This window comes from Opisthorchis viverrini, assembly GCF_000715545.1.
Source record: "Opisthorchis viverrini unplaced genomic scaffold opera_v5_517, whole genome shotgun sequence".
NCBI classification, from domain to species: Eukaryota; Metazoa; Platyhelminthes; class Trematoda; order Opisthorchiida; family Opisthorchiidae; genus Opisthorchis; species Opisthorchis viverrini.
Genome location: NW_008752173.1, coordinates 138239 through 155994, shown reverse-complemented (window position 1 = coordinate 155994; position 17756 = coordinate 138239). Strand labels below are relative to the sequence as shown.

General features: G+C 42.5%; 1 protein-coding gene across 1 annotated transcript; it reads right to left on the bottom strand.

Annotated features, from left to right (window-relative positions):
- Positions 1 to 7934: 7934 nt before the first annotated feature.
- On the bottom strand, positions 7935 to 17339 carry T265_15453 (hypothetical protein; the record flags this gene model as incomplete). The annotated part of the gene is made up of 9 exons (XM_009178183.1): positions 7935 to 8085; positions 9732 to 9887; positions 10136 to 10261; positions 11001 to 11078; positions 12249 to 12338; positions 13326 to 13447; positions 14212 to 14344; positions 15714 to 15789; positions 17260 to 17339. Coding segments are annotated over 9 exons (963 nt in total), but the record flags the coding sequence as incomplete, so codon positions are not given.
- Between the last annotated feature and the right edge of the window lie 417 nt (positions 17340 to 17756).

The window sequence follows — 17756 nt, the reverse complement described above, 5'->3', positions numbered from 1 at the left end:
ATTTCTGAAATGGGAGTTTCGTTTCACCAACAAGTTCGGTTGGACGTGTTCATGGCATGCGAGTTGAGGCGGCGTTTCAAATATTCGGTGAAATCCATGAAAGGTTTAGCGATGTTCAACTTACCAGTAATGGTATTTGGAAGAAAAAAGTTTTGCGGTATTTTGTATTATGCTAGCAACCTTTTGATGTCAGATAATTTCCACTTAATAATGAGTTGTCTAGGAAATCAGTTCTGCCAGTCAGCATTCGATAAGTCACAGGAGCACAAGGATGATTCAAAAGTGGAGGACCTGAATTACAGAGTGGATCAAATCGATTGCAGCCATCAACCGGAAACGCGGAAGCACGCCGAACGACCTGATGTTTCAAAAGTGGCATGCTTGGCCACTTCAACAATCGATGGCCTTGTCCCAGACCATTTGTGTTTTGGATTACTCCTCTATTCACGGGTGTATCTCGATTATCGTAGTGACATGTGGCATCATATTAATTGGAGAATTCAATTGAGTCTCCAGTTTAAACCGAATTCATGTGCGAATGGGACTCGTTTTTTAAAAATTCTTTTTCAAGTTAACCGGTTTTTTCAAGAGTATGCCCACGAAGTTCCACAGGAATTAGACACCGTCTGATAAGCATCTCTTTCTCGATAGATTTCCACGTCGAAACATAATGCTCTGGAAAGACGTAGACATCGTTCTCCAAACACCGATCGCAGTAGTGGGCAACTTTAAACCGACACTTTCTCCCGGTTTAGTGGGTATCGCATTGCTGATGTTTACCAAATAGGATGGAACTGTTCTACACTGCCCCCGACCTTTCCCTGTAGACTGGATTCACTAATAGGTCAGGGGATGAATGAGTCTACTGAATAGCGAAGGTCGTATCTGGGTTGCGGTCGCTTGTTTTGCCAATTCAAAAACGTGGCCACGTGTTGTGGTTTTCCGCGGTTGATGGATCAGCGGTGCTCTGTTCTGGATTAGTGATATCTAATCACGGTGCCTAAAAACCGCTCGAGACCCAAAGTTCAAGTTCTGAAACTGCTAGCCGGTTCCTCCTGGTTTTGGTTCGAACATACCTAAAATTTCGTGAAATTCCGCGCACTGGTGATGGTTCCCGATAAGCATGAAACGCCTTCACGGTGCTCCTCGTCTGGTAGAAAACATCGTCCAGCTGTAGCACTCTTTCGGTGCCAAGCTGTCATGCCGCCGAGAGGAACGAAGGCTGGAATACTGTCAGGTCTCCCAAAAGGCTAGGCTATCAATTTCTAGTCGACTACATCGTTTCTAAGAAATTCGTGGAAACCACAATCGTTTTAGGCATTCAAGAAGGGTCCAGGTTTGGAAATGTGCAAATGCCCCTAGGATTTTCGGCGTAATTTAATCTTATTTTCATCTTCACATAGGGGATACAATTATTGATTTAACATATTAAGGGATTAGTCAATTCCACTCCGAAATCATTTGGATATAGTGCATAAAACAAATTTTGGGGATAGCAAATATTGTACTATCGACTGCGACAATCCGAAATGCGGATGTTACCAGTCAGTCGTCAGCCGAGTACTGGCTAAAAATCGATAGAAAACTATAAAGCTTGGCATATGTTGGGTTGTTGCATCCAGGATGAAAGTGTTGAAATGTTCTGCCAATTGACCGGTTGAACATCGAGCCGCCCTCTAATGAATGAAATCCATTTGAAGTGCTCTCAAATCACTCGAAGAACTTGGGGCCGATTTTCAGCGTGAAATTCTTGGTTTATGCGTAAAAATCTTGTGTGTGGATGCTGATTTATTATTTTATGGATATGATAAGTCCTAGTTATCGAAACGTCAACTGAATGACTATGTTCCACTTACCCTGTGGGAATGAGGGCATCGATTCGGATATTCAGTCTCAGAGGTCATTTGGTTCACCGCAGATTATTTCAATATTTTCATATCCACATTACTGCTTGCAGAGAGAGAGAGACGACATCACATTGCTATGATTGAGGATTTTTAGCTTTATCCTGGAAGGAGGCTCACGCCGGCATGCACTGTATTTTCGAAGTCTATTTCTTGCAGTCAATTTTCTCTCGATCGAACTCCCTCTCACACACCCGAACTATCGTTTGCTAACTCTGTCGTTCTTGATTTGCCGACACTAGTCTATATCAGCTACGGTCTTGAGACGGCCGCGTTTGATCGAGGACTCAAATGCGTCTTAGAATTACTACTCTCGCTGGCCATATCTGACAGCTATACCACGAAACAAGACTTAAGGTAAAGTAACACATTCTCTGAGAATGGGAGTATGCCGCGTTGCATTATTGCGTTTCTGGAATTAGGTGAATGATCCAAAGCCAGCAAATCATCAGTTCTAGTTAACTCGGTGTTGCACGGAAAACCTTCCCACCGCCGACAAAAATAGAAACGTTTAGCGAATCATCATCGAACTTTCCTTAGGTACGCGAAGTCGTGAAACACTATACATCTGTTCCACCCTCACTGTTGTTTACTGCAACTGTGAATCTCAAGAAGCCAACACTCGGCACCTTGGCTGGTGTTCCGAACACTTGACCTCTTCTTTCTTCCCATACACCTATGGTTGTTGAGATGTTATAAAACAAAAAGTAGATAAATGAGCCTTGCATAGTCCCAAGGAGTTGAAATGTGGAGCTTAAACGTTACTGTTAAGTTCGGACGAATAAGGTTGTCTGTGAGAAGGCCGACTAAAGAGTCGTATAAGATCTCGCTTTTCATAAAATTCTCTCAGGTTCATGGTGTTCCATACCAGAGTAGGACACAGTATCTTCTGAGCAAGATATTCAAGTAACCGACATTTGGTTGAGTAGATGGTTGAGCGATAAATCTATTCAATCTTGTTTTTTTCGAAATGGATGACGGAATGGTGCGAAAGTTACGTTTACGTAGCTGAAATGTGGACTTTGGTTGAAACAAGTCTTTTTTTCGCCAAACAAGAAGTTGTCCCTAGTGACACCTAACTTTCTCTTACTTCCCAATTCCGAACTGCTGTACGATGTGTTGGGCAGCGGACATCGAATGACGTCAGACGGTGCTAATCAGAGTGACCTGCACAGACCATCCTATGGCCAGTCTCATGCTCGAAAAATAACAGTGTCGATTCACAAGTAAGCTTCTCTTCTTTCGGTGCCGCGTTGCAACTTTAAGTTGTCCAGCTAAAGCAATTACAAGAGCACATTTACGCGAAATCTGGAGGACGAGTGATACATTTAAAAATTAGAACATCATATACCAAGACAGTGACAAATTCTTTGTTGACACAATTACGGTGGCTGCATGTTAATCGTGGAATTATGTGTTTCCCCAGACGAGCCAACCACATTATATCGCCTGATATACAGCGGCAGATCACAGCCGATTTTCGCAGCCTAGAATCCAGCACAGTGAGCGATGCTTGACCAAAGCCACATGAAATCATTCTGTACATAAATAGCAATGTGACAATTTATCCCGTTGCAATATAATATGTGCATCTGGAAATTGTGTAATCATCTATTTTAAGCCAGGTGACGTCCAAGGCTGAATACCCAAATTGATCCCGACATTCACCTAGTTAAACATAGAAATCAGCTTGTAGTAATCCCCACCCAACGCAACAATCACGCATGCACTGGTCACATTCGAAGAAGTAAAATCCAGATGCGTGGATTTCTCGAATAAATTCAGTCTCTATCAGGAATTACACAGATGAACACCATAGATGAACCCATCATCTCTCCGAGTGGCAACCACTCCCTACATTTAGACACAGAATCAAAATTTCATGAAACACTAGGTTGAACAGAGAAAACCTTTTTTAGGATTACTTTTTTTGGAAATTGACATTATTCATTCAGGGACCGAAATGTTCTCCCATCCACCGCAGAATTTTGAGTTTTGTTATAGAAACAAATCAATTTGGAGATATTGCAGGACATGGATTTATTCGGTGTTACTGGCTTTCGTGTAATGATTCTCTCTCTCCAGTTTGCCTGGATAAATGCTAGCAGATGGAAGTACCTGAGAATGATTGAAGTGAGCTAGCATTAGGCCGCTCACTGTACATTTTTTCCACTTCTTCACAATCAGTTTTGTTGGAGACGCTGCCGGATATGATGCTTAATTGATGTATCTCGCGTTCATGTTGTCAGTCTATCTCCAGGTCGCCTGAACCAATGCATGGATATGCAGGCACCTGACTGTAGGACGCTCACACCGAGTCCATTCATTGGCTTCATTTGTTGCTTTTTTGACAGCTACGCGTTCAAACATATCATGGTCGTTCCCCAGGAAGGCATCAGTAGCCAACACTGATATCAGTGTGTCACCGATCGTGATGAAGAACTTGATGAGGACGATGAGGACGAGGAGGAGGCTGAGGACGCTGATAACGACGACGATGACGGTGATGATGGTGATGATGGTCACGGTGATGATGGTAACGAGGTCGGTGATGGGGATATGTGACGACAGCATGTTGATTGTGTTTGGCCGTTCGCTGAATGTCAAATACAAGTTGACATTCAGATCATGAGCCTAATGGACATGGGCACAGAGCAGAATGAAGTGAAACGCTCTGCCATTCTACACAATTAGAAGATGAGAAATACATCGACAATTCCTGTGGGCTTGCACTTGTAATATTATTTCAGCTAGCAAGCGTATCCTTTGGAACATGGTTAAAGTTCATCTCACCCGTGAACGATTGCGTTCGGAAGTTCAATCTAGCTTAGGAACTCAACCAAACTCGATGGTTAAGGCTGAACGCATTGGCTAACTCTCAATCAGTGGGCTTGCACTTGTGATAATATATCAACTAGAAAACTTAAGCATTGGATCATGGTAAAGTTCATCTCACCCGTGAACGACTGCTTTCGGAAGTTCGAGTTACCCGAAGAACTCAAGTTAACTCCTTGGTTAGGGCTGAACACATTGTTTGACAGTCATTACGTGGACAATCCGCAATTCTTGCAACATTTTTCCTCATTTCTCAGAGTTCTTGGTTAGGCCTGTTCCATTTGAACCACACACGACATGATTTTCGGTAGGAAAGAACCTATGCGGAGTACGTTCCCCGAAAGAGGTCGTGGACGATCGGTTATCTGGTCATTCGTAGGACTGGGGTGCAAGTGTCAAATATGTTCAGCCTAGAGACACTGAGTAAACACAGAATTAATTTTTAACTCTGACCGGTGAGTGTTGACAGAAGATCGGGCATACCAGAACGAGCCAAGTGAACAGTGAGGGAATCACAACAGTTGCTGCGGCTGAAACGGTATTTCCATCATACGTCGCCTAGCGTTGAACTTTATGCATTTATTGATCAGTTTCTGGCTGTGGCTTCAATGGAAAAACTCAAGTGTGGCTTCAAAACACAATCCAATGACCGTGGATTGCACAGGCGAATATAAACCCGAACGGGCTAAATCCAGACAAAAAAACTGGTTAAAAATATGGCCTAATAATGACAGGTTCCATGACCATTTCAAAGGTGTAATTATGCAACTGTATGTGGTACTCAAAACATTTGCCAATAAACATATTTTCAGCCGCTAATATCCACAATTTATTAAACCGGGTTTGAAGTTGACTCACGTGCACTCCCAGACTAGCGAACCATATGAAAACTCCGAGGAACTCATCAGTTAGGTGATCTTTGTTCACGACCGACTTGTAGATACACATCCAAGTTGTCGGAATCTGCTTTGAGAAAGGTGGCTGAAATTATACGAAGGAACTTCAAAAGTCACCCCTCAACTGGGTGAGTGGCAAGCCCGTCCAACCCGTAGGTACGCACAAAATTTCATGTAGCCTTAGTGTGAACATAGGAAACATTTGTGTAATTTTTACAAATGGACGTTATTTATTCGAAGCCCTGAGTTCTCTCACAACCATTGCGGATGCTTAAAATCTTTTTTTGAAAATAACTCAAGTTGGAGGCGCCGCCGGATATGGTTGTTAACTGAAGTCACTCGCTTTCTTGTCGTCATTCTCTCCCCATTTTGCTTGGAATAATGCTTGGAGATGTGGTCTGCATGCTGACCATGGTATCAAAACAGGTTAGGATGTTCTCGGAATCAGTTTTGTGTGGGGACCATTCAGAAGAGGACCCCGGACAATCGTGATCGGATTGATGTTACCCGAGTAAACGAGGGAGTATTTTCAAGTAAACACTATTTTCAGACAGTCTGTTTTCTCTCACATCTTTGTAACTGTATACTAAATCTAGCGTTATTATTTTTATTTCTTTGCTACATACTCCAGATGAAGTACATTATTGGGTATCCAGACCACTATGTATCATACAGCTTCAGTAAACCACTCACTGAAGGGCGTCACGATGGGAGATGTGTGGATTAGCAGTAGCTGTCGACATTTTCCTCCTGGATAAAACAACCAATCATTCACCAATGGCACACGGATATCCAAAGTCCGAGTTAATCGCTTGTTACGTGTCGATATTCGGTCGGCTTCAAGAGCATTGCATCGCGATACAAAACTGGTTATTTCGACGCAATCTACATGAGATTATTGTGTTACCGCTCACAGGCATTTACTCTATCACTTGCAGGTGTTTTGTGCAGCTTGTGGAAAATCTAGAACACATGTATAATCGAAGGTCTGCTCTAAAGTCAACATTTCATACGACAGGAATTGTGCGTTATGAAAGTGATTTTAATCAAATGTTATGCACTCTGTCTATTCAGTGTGAGAAACTAAGCAAAGTGGGACTCTCTTCAGATGGGTTTTCAAACTGTTGGCAGGTTCCACGACTACACCAGGGTGGATGGCGTCCCATAATGACTAATATCATGAGAAGTAGTCGCAATCTTTGTTGGATGTTCCTATGTTGGATGTTCTATGCAAAATAGTTGAGAATCATTGTCAAGCAGTTTTGTATTTACTGCGAATCACCACCGGTGTGCATCTCACGAACTCCAGGCAGTTTCGACCCGGACCCATGATGGCCCGGCTAGCGGTTCCGGCATTCAACAGTTTGGCTGGTCATCTATGTGATTGGATCTCGCTAAGGCAGGAACTAGCGCCATGATTATGGATAATGGGGCAGGAAAGTAAAACGCTCTCGTGCACCTTATTTGTGGATAACAGGATATCCGTTTTCTTATTGAACCCGTCCCCTCGTTAGATTCTTCATCTGGGGGGATAGCAGTTAGCGGTGCATTACAAGATGGATGGTCATTAGGAAGCGCCGGGATAATTGAAAAGGTGGCCGAGATATTGAATTGATGTAGAAGATGCATCACTGCAATTTTGGTTGACTGAATACTGCTACGCAAGCCGCCCAATCTTCTCTCCTGTTTCGAGAAGGTCATTTCAGATGTTCCAAAGAATTTCTGTTTCTGTGATACAGAAATTCACAAATTCGTGTCAATGGTTGATTTGCTTTCCCATCATTACTTTTAGAATTTGAAGTCTACAAATTTTATTGGCATCAGTAGGTATTCAGTACGACATTCGTAAATGACTGTAGCCAGTGCAAATCGTTCGTTCGGGTGAATATCAGGTGATCATAATTTTTTCGCAACACGACATTACTGATGGAGTTGGTTGAATTAGAATCTAGCTTATGTGTGCGGCAAAATTGCAACCAACCTTTTGGTCACTGCTTTCATTTAGTTCATCACAAATAAACTGACTGACTTCCAGCTCCGGAAACGAGCTGTCAACTAGTCATTTGTTGATCGATCATCGCTTACTGTGGTGACTGGCCGGTCTTTTATTATTGGTCCTGTACACCTAACGTGCGATATTACGTCAGATTTGTGAAAGCGTTTTGATGATGAAAACCTGAGAATCCGCACGATTTTACCTGAATTCCTAAGGTTCATGGCGGACTATTTGTTGACTGCCAGTTTGATGGAATAATGCAACCCATGCCTTTTAACGGTAGCGATGCACGATACGGAACAGTTGCAATTCATTTTATTTTGGCAGAATAACGCAACATAGTGCGTGTTCGTTAGGAGCAGACGCTGTGGACAGACTCGATGAGTGTTTGGGCCTCGTATCCGGCTTTGCACAGCTCCATTAGATGGACTGTGTGCTCAGCTATCTCTGGGACCTGAAAACGGATAGATATCATGATCGCAGCTAGGAAACCAGCTCAGGCATGCAAACGAAATATTCACCACGAATTCAGGATCATAAATGTCCAACGCAGGTTTGGACCAATGCCTAAGAATGCTATCAAAGTAACAGGAAACTATTTTCACACCATATTTACCCTAATCTACACCATCATAATCCAGCATTCCCGAGAAGGGTAGCAACTATATTAATAGTGGGGAGTATTTTCAGTGATGCACTCTGGGGGCTGAGCGGTTACTGGGTCCGAAATTAGAAAAAAAGTTACTTGTGAGAGGTGTTGGCGTGTATCACTATATGTGAACTTCAGACATTTTGAAGCATCTTGATATGAACTCCTTCACCCTAAGAAGAGACCACGCAAAAGTCTACAGCAAGGTGGCAGAAAAGTGGGAAAGTGTGAACCCCACGAAATTGTTCGATTTGAATAACTTCCCGAAAGCCAGTCACAAGACTGCTTAACAGCGTTGAGCACATGGAACCTTCGTCACGATTGCTAAATGTCAATTCACAAAAACAATCAATCATCATGGCGTGGTAGTCGGTTAAGCACGGCCAGCGGTACACTCATTCCAGCAAATGCAAAGGGGCCAGCCAGTTGAGCCGATTTATTGTAGTGAACTGAAAAGAAATAAACTGCTTTGAACTGAAGTTATCTGAATAAAACTGAACTGAACTGAACTTGAATGGAATGAAATGAACTAAGCTGAACTGAAATGAACTGAACTAAACTCAAGGTAAATGAACTAAAAATGAAATGAAATAGAATGAAATTAAAGAGCACGAACACAACTGGAATGATATTAGAGGAAGTAAACTTAACTGGAAGGAAATGGACTAAAATGAACTGTACCGAACTGAACTGAACTCAAATGAAATAAACTGAACTAAATTGAACTGAAATGAACTGAGATGAAATGGACTAAATTGACCGGAACTGTGCTGAACTGAGCTGAACTGCAATGATCTGAATTCGACCTAGCTCAACTGTTGGGAACTGAACTGAACTAAACGTGAGAGGTCTGGATTGGTTTGAAGTGACCTCAACTGAATTGAAGTAAAGAGATGTCGATTGAACTGGTCTGAACTGTACTGAACTGAACCCGAATCAACTGAACTGAAATGAAATGAACAGAACAGGAATGAACTGAACTGAAGTGGACTGAACTGAAGTGAACTGAAATGAACTGAACTGAAATTTAGTCAGTCAGCTTCTTTGAAGTCTTGTTATTCTTGATGTGATTACTTTTTCACTTCATGTAATAGGACGACATTTTACCAGAGAACTTCGGATTGTTCAGCATTACGATTAATCTAAACCACCCTCCATTTTCTATGATTCGCCCTGGCGATAAGAAGCATAGAGAAAATACTTGTCCGAAAACCGTCCCACAAACTGCCGAAGAGCATTGTTGGGAACGACCGTTCAATTTTAAGGAAGGAACGAGGGTGCTGGTGGTGTACGTATCAGAGTTGCCCAGTAATTTCCTACCGTAGGGGTCGTTTACCGGACGTTCAACTTGGAGTTCTTTGGGACTGCTTCTCGTCTTAAGTGACGCCAAGGGTGAATGAACCGACAACATGTTTGAACATTTGTTTGTGTGCAACACGAGTTCAACTCACCTGCTGAATCTTGAAGCAGTGCGTCTCGAAGTGATCGTATACGGCCTCGTAACATATGAGCTCATCTCTCTTGGACACGTCCTTTACCAATAGCCTCCGGTGGGTTGTCACATCCATGACAATGTCGTGGAACGCTTCCTTGACGACGTGGCCAAGCTGGAATAGCCACAGGAATAGTTTGGAGACTACTGATAGATTTCCCGCCCAACTAAATTGACCACGTTATATTTTCAGCTGGTTCAAAGAACGGCCTCCAAAACACTAAATATATTACCGTTTACCTGCCCCATGCATCCTAAACCCGTATCCTCTACTGAACAATTCAACCCTTACCTGGAACGATCTTTTCATCGGTCAATCACTTATCTCTTTGTGATAAAGTGTGTAAGAAAAACACTACAAACCTGAAGTGCACGGCGCAGTTTTCGAGAAGTGAATTCTTGTTCTTCCTCAGTTGTTGCCAACATCAGGCGTCGAGTCAGTGAAAACAAATGCGTCCGAGATGAGAGTTGTCTATCTACAACATTGGACTGGAAAGAGGAAAACAATTGAGCCACATTTGCGGTTAAAAATAAGCTCTGTTAATGCTGACTGGGAGAACGATCTTCCTGGATTACTCACTAATTTGGAAAAATTAACCTGACCATTTATCTACCAATCTGTTTATCTACCAACTGTCTATCTATCTATCCGTCTGTTTATCTATCTATCTATCTATCTATCTATCTACCTATCTGTCGATCTGTCTACCTACGTAGTTATCCAATACCCCGTCTCTTTCTCCTGCTGTCTACACCTCAGTCTATCTGTCAAGCTGTCCTTCTTTTTGTCTATTTGTTTATTTTGTATGACTGCACTTACCTATGTAAATATGAATTTTTCTACACGTCAGTTTATCTGAGAAGCTTATCTAACTTATCTAACAGACTGGGTGATACATAATTCAGATTCGTGCACCAACCACCCTTGTTCTTTTTATCGAGATGGAAGTGGTCCCCATATAGCCGAAAGTAGAATCATGCCCCAAGTGCCCGTTTTTCTAAACAAACGGACCTCCGCATAACACGAAAACATGTGGTTATAGCGACTAGGATGTTGGAAAGCGCTTCTATCACTAAAGTGATCGGCACATTCAATGCCAAAGCAACCAAAAATAATTCGATAGGTGTTGGACCTTGGGTGGTCACTTGGTTCTCCAATCATATAATGGCGTAAGTAACGACTGTTCCAATAGATAATTCAAAATGTCGAAAATTGCGCTGAACACACATTTGATGCCTCATCATTCCGGTGCGTCAGTAGATGATAATGACCTTGGAACATTGCAACTGGGAGACTTCCCATCGTCTGAAATGAACAATAAACAAATGCTCGTTAGTGTATTATCAACTCAGAAAGCGGCTTGTTCCATAAAACGAGTAACAGGTCTAAAATGCATCCATCGTTCTGCACTGAGGTAACAAGTGCGCAATATACGTATGGCTGACGCACATTCCGAATGTGTGCTTGGAGGTACTCGCTAGTTCAGGAAGAAGCGAGCTTTCTTCAATTGGTTGGCTGTCAGCTACTAAAAATCGCATAAATTATTTTAATGTTCAAACCACGCTTCCCAACATCATGGGCTAGAAAATTGGCGGAATCATAGCATCATTGTTTTCTATCAGTGCAAGTCTCTTACACACACAATGAGCCTGAATATCTGACTGAATCGTTTAACTCAGCTAGATAGTTCGCTGTAGACGTAGTAAATTTCTATATTTTAAACTTGAATCGCACCAGAAATGGTCTGCGACGTGCTCATAACAAACGTCTGTGTAATTGTGCACTTTCGCTTCAAGCCAACTAGCAGAACTTTCACATTCTATTGGATATTCCATCCTGTCGTTGAAGCCAATCTGTGTTGGGAAACCGAAGAGCCTTGACTAGATGTCCGATCGTTCCTGAGAGTATGCAACAAAACGCATTTAGCCAGTAGGGCATGAGGCACCGGGGATTTGCCGGCCAATGATTGATAACTTAAACGCTCAACCACAATAGCTTGACTAGCAGTGTGCTTGCCGTTTACATCGACACCGCGCAGCCCCAATGATCGTTCAATCACGGGAAACCACACCACGTTGTCACATATTGACTAGCTCCTCCAGTGATAAGTTCTCAGGTAAGAGCTTCAATTCTCATGTAAATGCATTATTCCTCTGAGTTACTTGTGGATGACTCATATAGATTTGAGTTCATTCTGTATCATATCACAGGAAGGTATAGATCACAAGGTATCCAACGCCTTTGCCTGGTTATCCAAAGGATGACATGTCGTAGGCCTGCAAATCTAGGTACCTGGACTAGCTGCCTTGCTGAACTTCGTTTGTGGAACCTGAAGCCCCTAGTCAGCTATTTTTGACGTTTGACGTCACACTTTGGTGGCAACAAAACTCAACTGTCAAAAATGCCCTCATTTTCATAACTGTCTGGCGTTTCACAAGTGACTCAACTGAATAGCTGCGTGGGTTTTTGACTCACCATATCACCATACTTCATCACGTGACTTTGTTCTGTCCGCTTCTTTACCTCCACGTACTGCTGATTCAGTGTGCGCTTTCTCAAGTCTTTCTGTGCGAGGGTGAATAGTAATGACAATGTAGGCTATGTGAAGCTGACGGATATGCTTACGCAACTTTCGAATGGATCCAATGGAGGCAAAAATATTGAAGCCACTAGAGTTATGAGGAATGGGTTACGGGAGGACACATACCATACCGGTGACCACCCCAGTGTTCCAGGACACCATACGCATACAGCACAAATTTTTCATAGAATCCTTAATTGCCTTCCGCCATGTCAAGTTCCATTCACCTCCAGGTTTATGACAATTTGGACTGGGCACGGATTAAAACACTCCCCTCAACAGAAACCGACGCACGAAATGACACACACTACTAATGAATCACAAAGCAGTCCGCTTTGTCAGGACCCTATACATATACACATGTTGAGGAGTTGACGCTCTAGGGCAGTCACCATCATCAACATTATCAGCGTCATCATCGTCAGTAAGGTCAACATCCGTCTTCAACACTGACACCTCCGTGCGTGCATTCAAAATTCATTTGTGGTCCCATTCAAAAGAGGAGAATTCAAATGGATGGGGAACGGACCTAGCACTGACCTAACACAATCTCCAATACACATGCAACCTCAGACACCCACTCAGGCGATCTGAATCTGAAATGACAACAACTCCACTAACATCAACAGGAAGGCAAATTTGCGGCGTTTTAACCAGTGACAGTGGGAATCAGGCGATCTCCATCGTAGAGCGCGAGTTATGCTGATAGCAATCAGACATTCGATATTTTCGTTCACATCTCTCTGCGAGGTCAGAGGCAAACCATATTAAAGTTTCAATGAGAAATGTTTGATATTCAACTAATGGTTTCATTAATTTGGTGTCCCGGACGATCGTGACTTCTGCATTTCCAAAAAATTTCATGTTTGAAAACGAATTTGGCGGTGAAAGTGGCGGTGGTGGTTGTGTTGGTGATGATGGTGGTGAACTGTCATGTGCGGCTCGTCTGCAACAGTTTTGATAAAACTCACGTGTTCCGAATCCGTAATCCAGGCATAAGAGTATTCGGTCGCAAGACATACAGCGATTCGCGGGTCTATACAAAAAGTACCATAGCTTAATTCTTCTTCGTTGGTTGAGGTTGTCACGTAGACTGCAATTTTGGGGGTTCAGACAAAAAAACGAATTAACCATTATGAAGAAATGCGTGAAATGGTTAGTTATGTTATCGACAAACTGATATCGTGGCTCACAGAAATTGTGACGCTACAGGAATTCGGAAGCTAACAGACTAATCGGAAGTTCGCTGAAAAATCTTTGACAAAAGAGCATGGCTTTCACGCTTATTGGGTCATTAGGAAACAACAGTCCTTGAATTCCCTCGATGATACTCAATTCTTGGAATCATTTCAGGGCGACCAAATCTCATCAGCATGTAGATATATCATATTTTTCTCGGGTGAAACCCCCATCAGAAGGGCCCATCGACGTGAACGAAACTTGTATTATACCTGTAGCACGATCCGTGGAAGTGTACTTTTTACAAACGACGCACGATCCGCTCATAATTTGCAAACACGGTATTCACCTGGGAACGATATTCACGGCAGAGGGGCCCCAAATATCACAGGTTGTGCACAGATATTGCAATGATGTCTTCTAACCACCTGAAACTAATTCAGCAACAGAGTTGACATTATTTGATGAATGTTGGATATTGTTCGCTACCCGGCTAGAGGCTTCTTGCAGATGGTCGGGGACTGTCTACAATCCAGATCACAAGAGAACAGACATGAACATTGCTTGCTAATTCGTTTTGTTGTACTAGCCATTGCGGTATTCTTCCATATGTGAAAGAAATTCGGGATGATATTTCACAGGATCCTCACGAGTTCTGGCCAAAAATACGCTACTTACCTCCGGCATCTGAAGGAAGGATATCGAGGAACATAGAGCCAGAGTAACAAGCATCCAAATAAAACACCAATTTGTTATACTTTTTGTTTGAACGCATTTTGACGAGGATATCGTTCAATTGCGTGGCAGTGAGCTGTAGCAGAGCATAAATGAAAAGAAAATTCGTATGAAATCGAAAGATCATAGCTTGACGTGTAGATATTTTGGAGGCACTTTCCACCAGGATTAGTTGAAGCTCTACGTTCGAATGCGTGTTGTTTCGTCCCCTTGAAGTTCCGTGTGTGATTGCACACAAACGTTTCAACGACAGTCTACAAAACTCGCCGTCCTCCTGCGTAGTTTAGCCAGCTATCCGGATGACATTGAGTTGTTTTCACTTGGATTGGGCAGGCAAGAGCCAATATCGAAATGAATAAGCTCGTAATCAAAAATTCAGAATGATGAGTTGTCGGTTTGTACGATTGATTCACTATCACTCCGATTGTCTATTTCACGGCCTTTTTCAACCATTTCCACATCCTATTCGCCGAGATAGACTTAAATGTTTAATGTGTGATAACATATTAAAACGACTACAATGATCAAATCACATAAATCCGTTCAGTTCAATGGGCTTCTATCTGGGTACATGTACCCTTGATATAAGGAATTGCAGGATAAGTCATGTACTGCTCGTTGAGTTGTGAAATGCCTTCGTGTATGTCAAGCCAATCTGTGAAGAGAAATCTGGCCGTAATCACATTTGATGAAGATTTAGGGTGATTTCTAATTAACTGAATAATTCCAAATATCATCTCTCTCATAATACACTGTAATTAGTGCTGAACGAAGAGTGATTCACAGGGCGAGTGGATATGCTGTGTCATGTCACTCAAGGTGTAAGTACCTGTGATGTGAGTCCCTTGACTGAAGGATGACCGACTTTATAGCCTGATTAACTGCGGATAAATCAGGTTGTCGGTTGCCCACCGGTGACCGAACGGTTAGATTTTGCAACTACAAAGCGCAACGCAGATGGTTAATGATAAGGATGGAACAGTTATACATTGTTTGTCGGCTTCCTCAAGTATACGGGACGGGGCCTATTCGTAGTAGCAGAGATTCGCGCTGTGTCCGGAGAAGTGAAAATGACATCTTGTCTTCCTATCGTCTACGCCGCATGAGTGACCCTATACGACCAGCTTCCTTGTATATCGTACCTCCGCTTGCTTAATAGTGTAGATAATCAACCCCGAAATCATGTTAGTTGAGCGAACTTGAACTTGGTAAAAATGAAATCTATATACTGTTAGCAGTATAGCACCTTGACGAGACCTAGCGAACTTGACAATGACGTCCGAAAGTCGTAGCTAATTTTCCTTCATTCGGTGTATGTGCAGGCCAGTTGTAACCATAAACTCTGTTTTACGGACAAACACGGGAGGCAATGCGCCCAATCACTCCGTTCTCATTTTAGCCTCTTTTCGAACATAACCGTGGTTACAAACGTTGTCGAAACTCACTTTTCCATTTGGGAAAGAAATATAGGCAATCGCACCATGGCCAGAGTAATAGATGAAAACGTTGTCTTCAGGACCGCTGCAAGTCAACGGGAAAGGTAAGGTGGTCTTAAAGGGTAGCTTATCTGTTGGGACTATTGCACATAGGGAAGCGCAACGAAAAAGCCGCGGAAATGGAAAGTCGAGTGCAACCTTCTCCAACAACATTGGCTTTGTCATAAGTTTCAGAAGCCGTGTTGTAATGTAAACAGGCTTTGTTAACTGATGATGTAGGGAATCAGAAGTGTATAAAAGGTTCCACAGTTCATTTCTCTCCAAGGCACATGATTATGGTGTGCAGAATGAATGTTCAGCTTTAGTCATCTATCCGCACAATTCCTGTGCGGCTTATCCGTTGATCACCTAACGCATATGAAGTAAATGGACAACGAGCAGGCGGGTGAGAATATGCTTTGTTACATGCTACTGGCTATAATTTGTAGCTGAATTAACTTCCATTGGTGTGCTATTTGCAAGGCCACATGAAAACGGGAATACAAAGTGGATTTTTCGGACGCCTGTTGGTTTGCTGTTGTTTCACGCGATATAGCAGCTCTTTGGGCTTTTACTATATGAAGTTGGTTAGAGTCAGTGTTCCACTTTAGCTGGTTTTATTATCTTGTCGTTGGAAGGATGACACTCAGTTCTTTCAAAATCACGCTCTTGGTAGCACAATTTATTCTGTCTATGAAAATATACCCATGTTGTTTTCACTACTGAGAAACAAAAACGTACTCAAATCGATACGAACCTACATTTCCAACCCGGGCATCCACGCAGCAATATGCCCAGGTGTTTTCTGATCCTAGTGATCGGTTTGCAAATGTTTCGTCACCAACCGAATCTACATCGCGAGTGAATGACAGGGTCCACAGTTCTTCCATAACTGTCTGATAGTATGCGTTGAGCTAGAGAGTGCTCAACTGTCCGCTGTATTCCCAGAATATGCCCAAAAACATATTCTGACTGAAAACATAGTTGTTGCATAAAGTCTGACGTTACCAATCCACATGGAACCTAAGGCGAGGCAGGTATTCCAAAAGCTGGGAGCGTTAACGGTGAATGGCGATACGGATTTGAGTGACTACTATTCAGCAAATCGACTGTACTGCACATTAACTTGGATTTTGACCATCCATTACTCATGGTTGAGACAACACAATGAGTAAAAACAAATCTTCGATCCGAGCAAACCAAGATCGACTGACCTCAATTTGTACAAGTCCTAACACATGTTTGGCCATTCACAACCACGCATTTCTAAATAATGTCGAAACGTTTTGAAAGTAGCGGTTGATGCCTATGATATAATAATAACCAACAGTCTGGAAGTAATAAACCAAATATCCCTCGGATTAATGCAACCCTTTTCGACGGCCTACCGGGAGCTTTACTTAAAGGGATTATGTGCCACGTGAAATACGAGATTATTAACCACGCGTTTCGCAAATACTAAAACGCCACGTTGCAACACCAGAATCCTGGCTGTGATCGGCAAGTGCCACCAAACCTTTTCAACACCTTCTTTCCTTGTTTTTCAAGTTCCTTATCGCCTTCCAATACTTTCGCGAAGATATCCGGTTTGACATCCTGAAACAAATAAACACGAATAATAGATTATTTCTTTGACAATGGCGTTCTTCGCGCTCATCTTAACCATCAATTTACATTCTATCAATTAAGAGAAATCTGGTATCTGGTCTCTATGTTCGCTCAAATTTTGTTGTTGTTGTTGAATGATGAAAACCTAAAACTTGATTGTTGATGAATTTGCCCAGCAAGGCATTGTGATCATACAGGTTGCCAAGAGGAACTCTGATTGAAATCAATAGCCAATGCTGACTCAGTGCACGACAATGGCGAATCCAGGAGGCACCGCAATGTCCAGAAGATAGTCGACACAAACATTTCATGAACGAAGCTCTGTATTTGGTTTCGAACAATAATACACGTTGCTCCTTTGAAAAGAACGCCAGCTTCGAAGGTTCAGATCGAAAACTAAGCTGT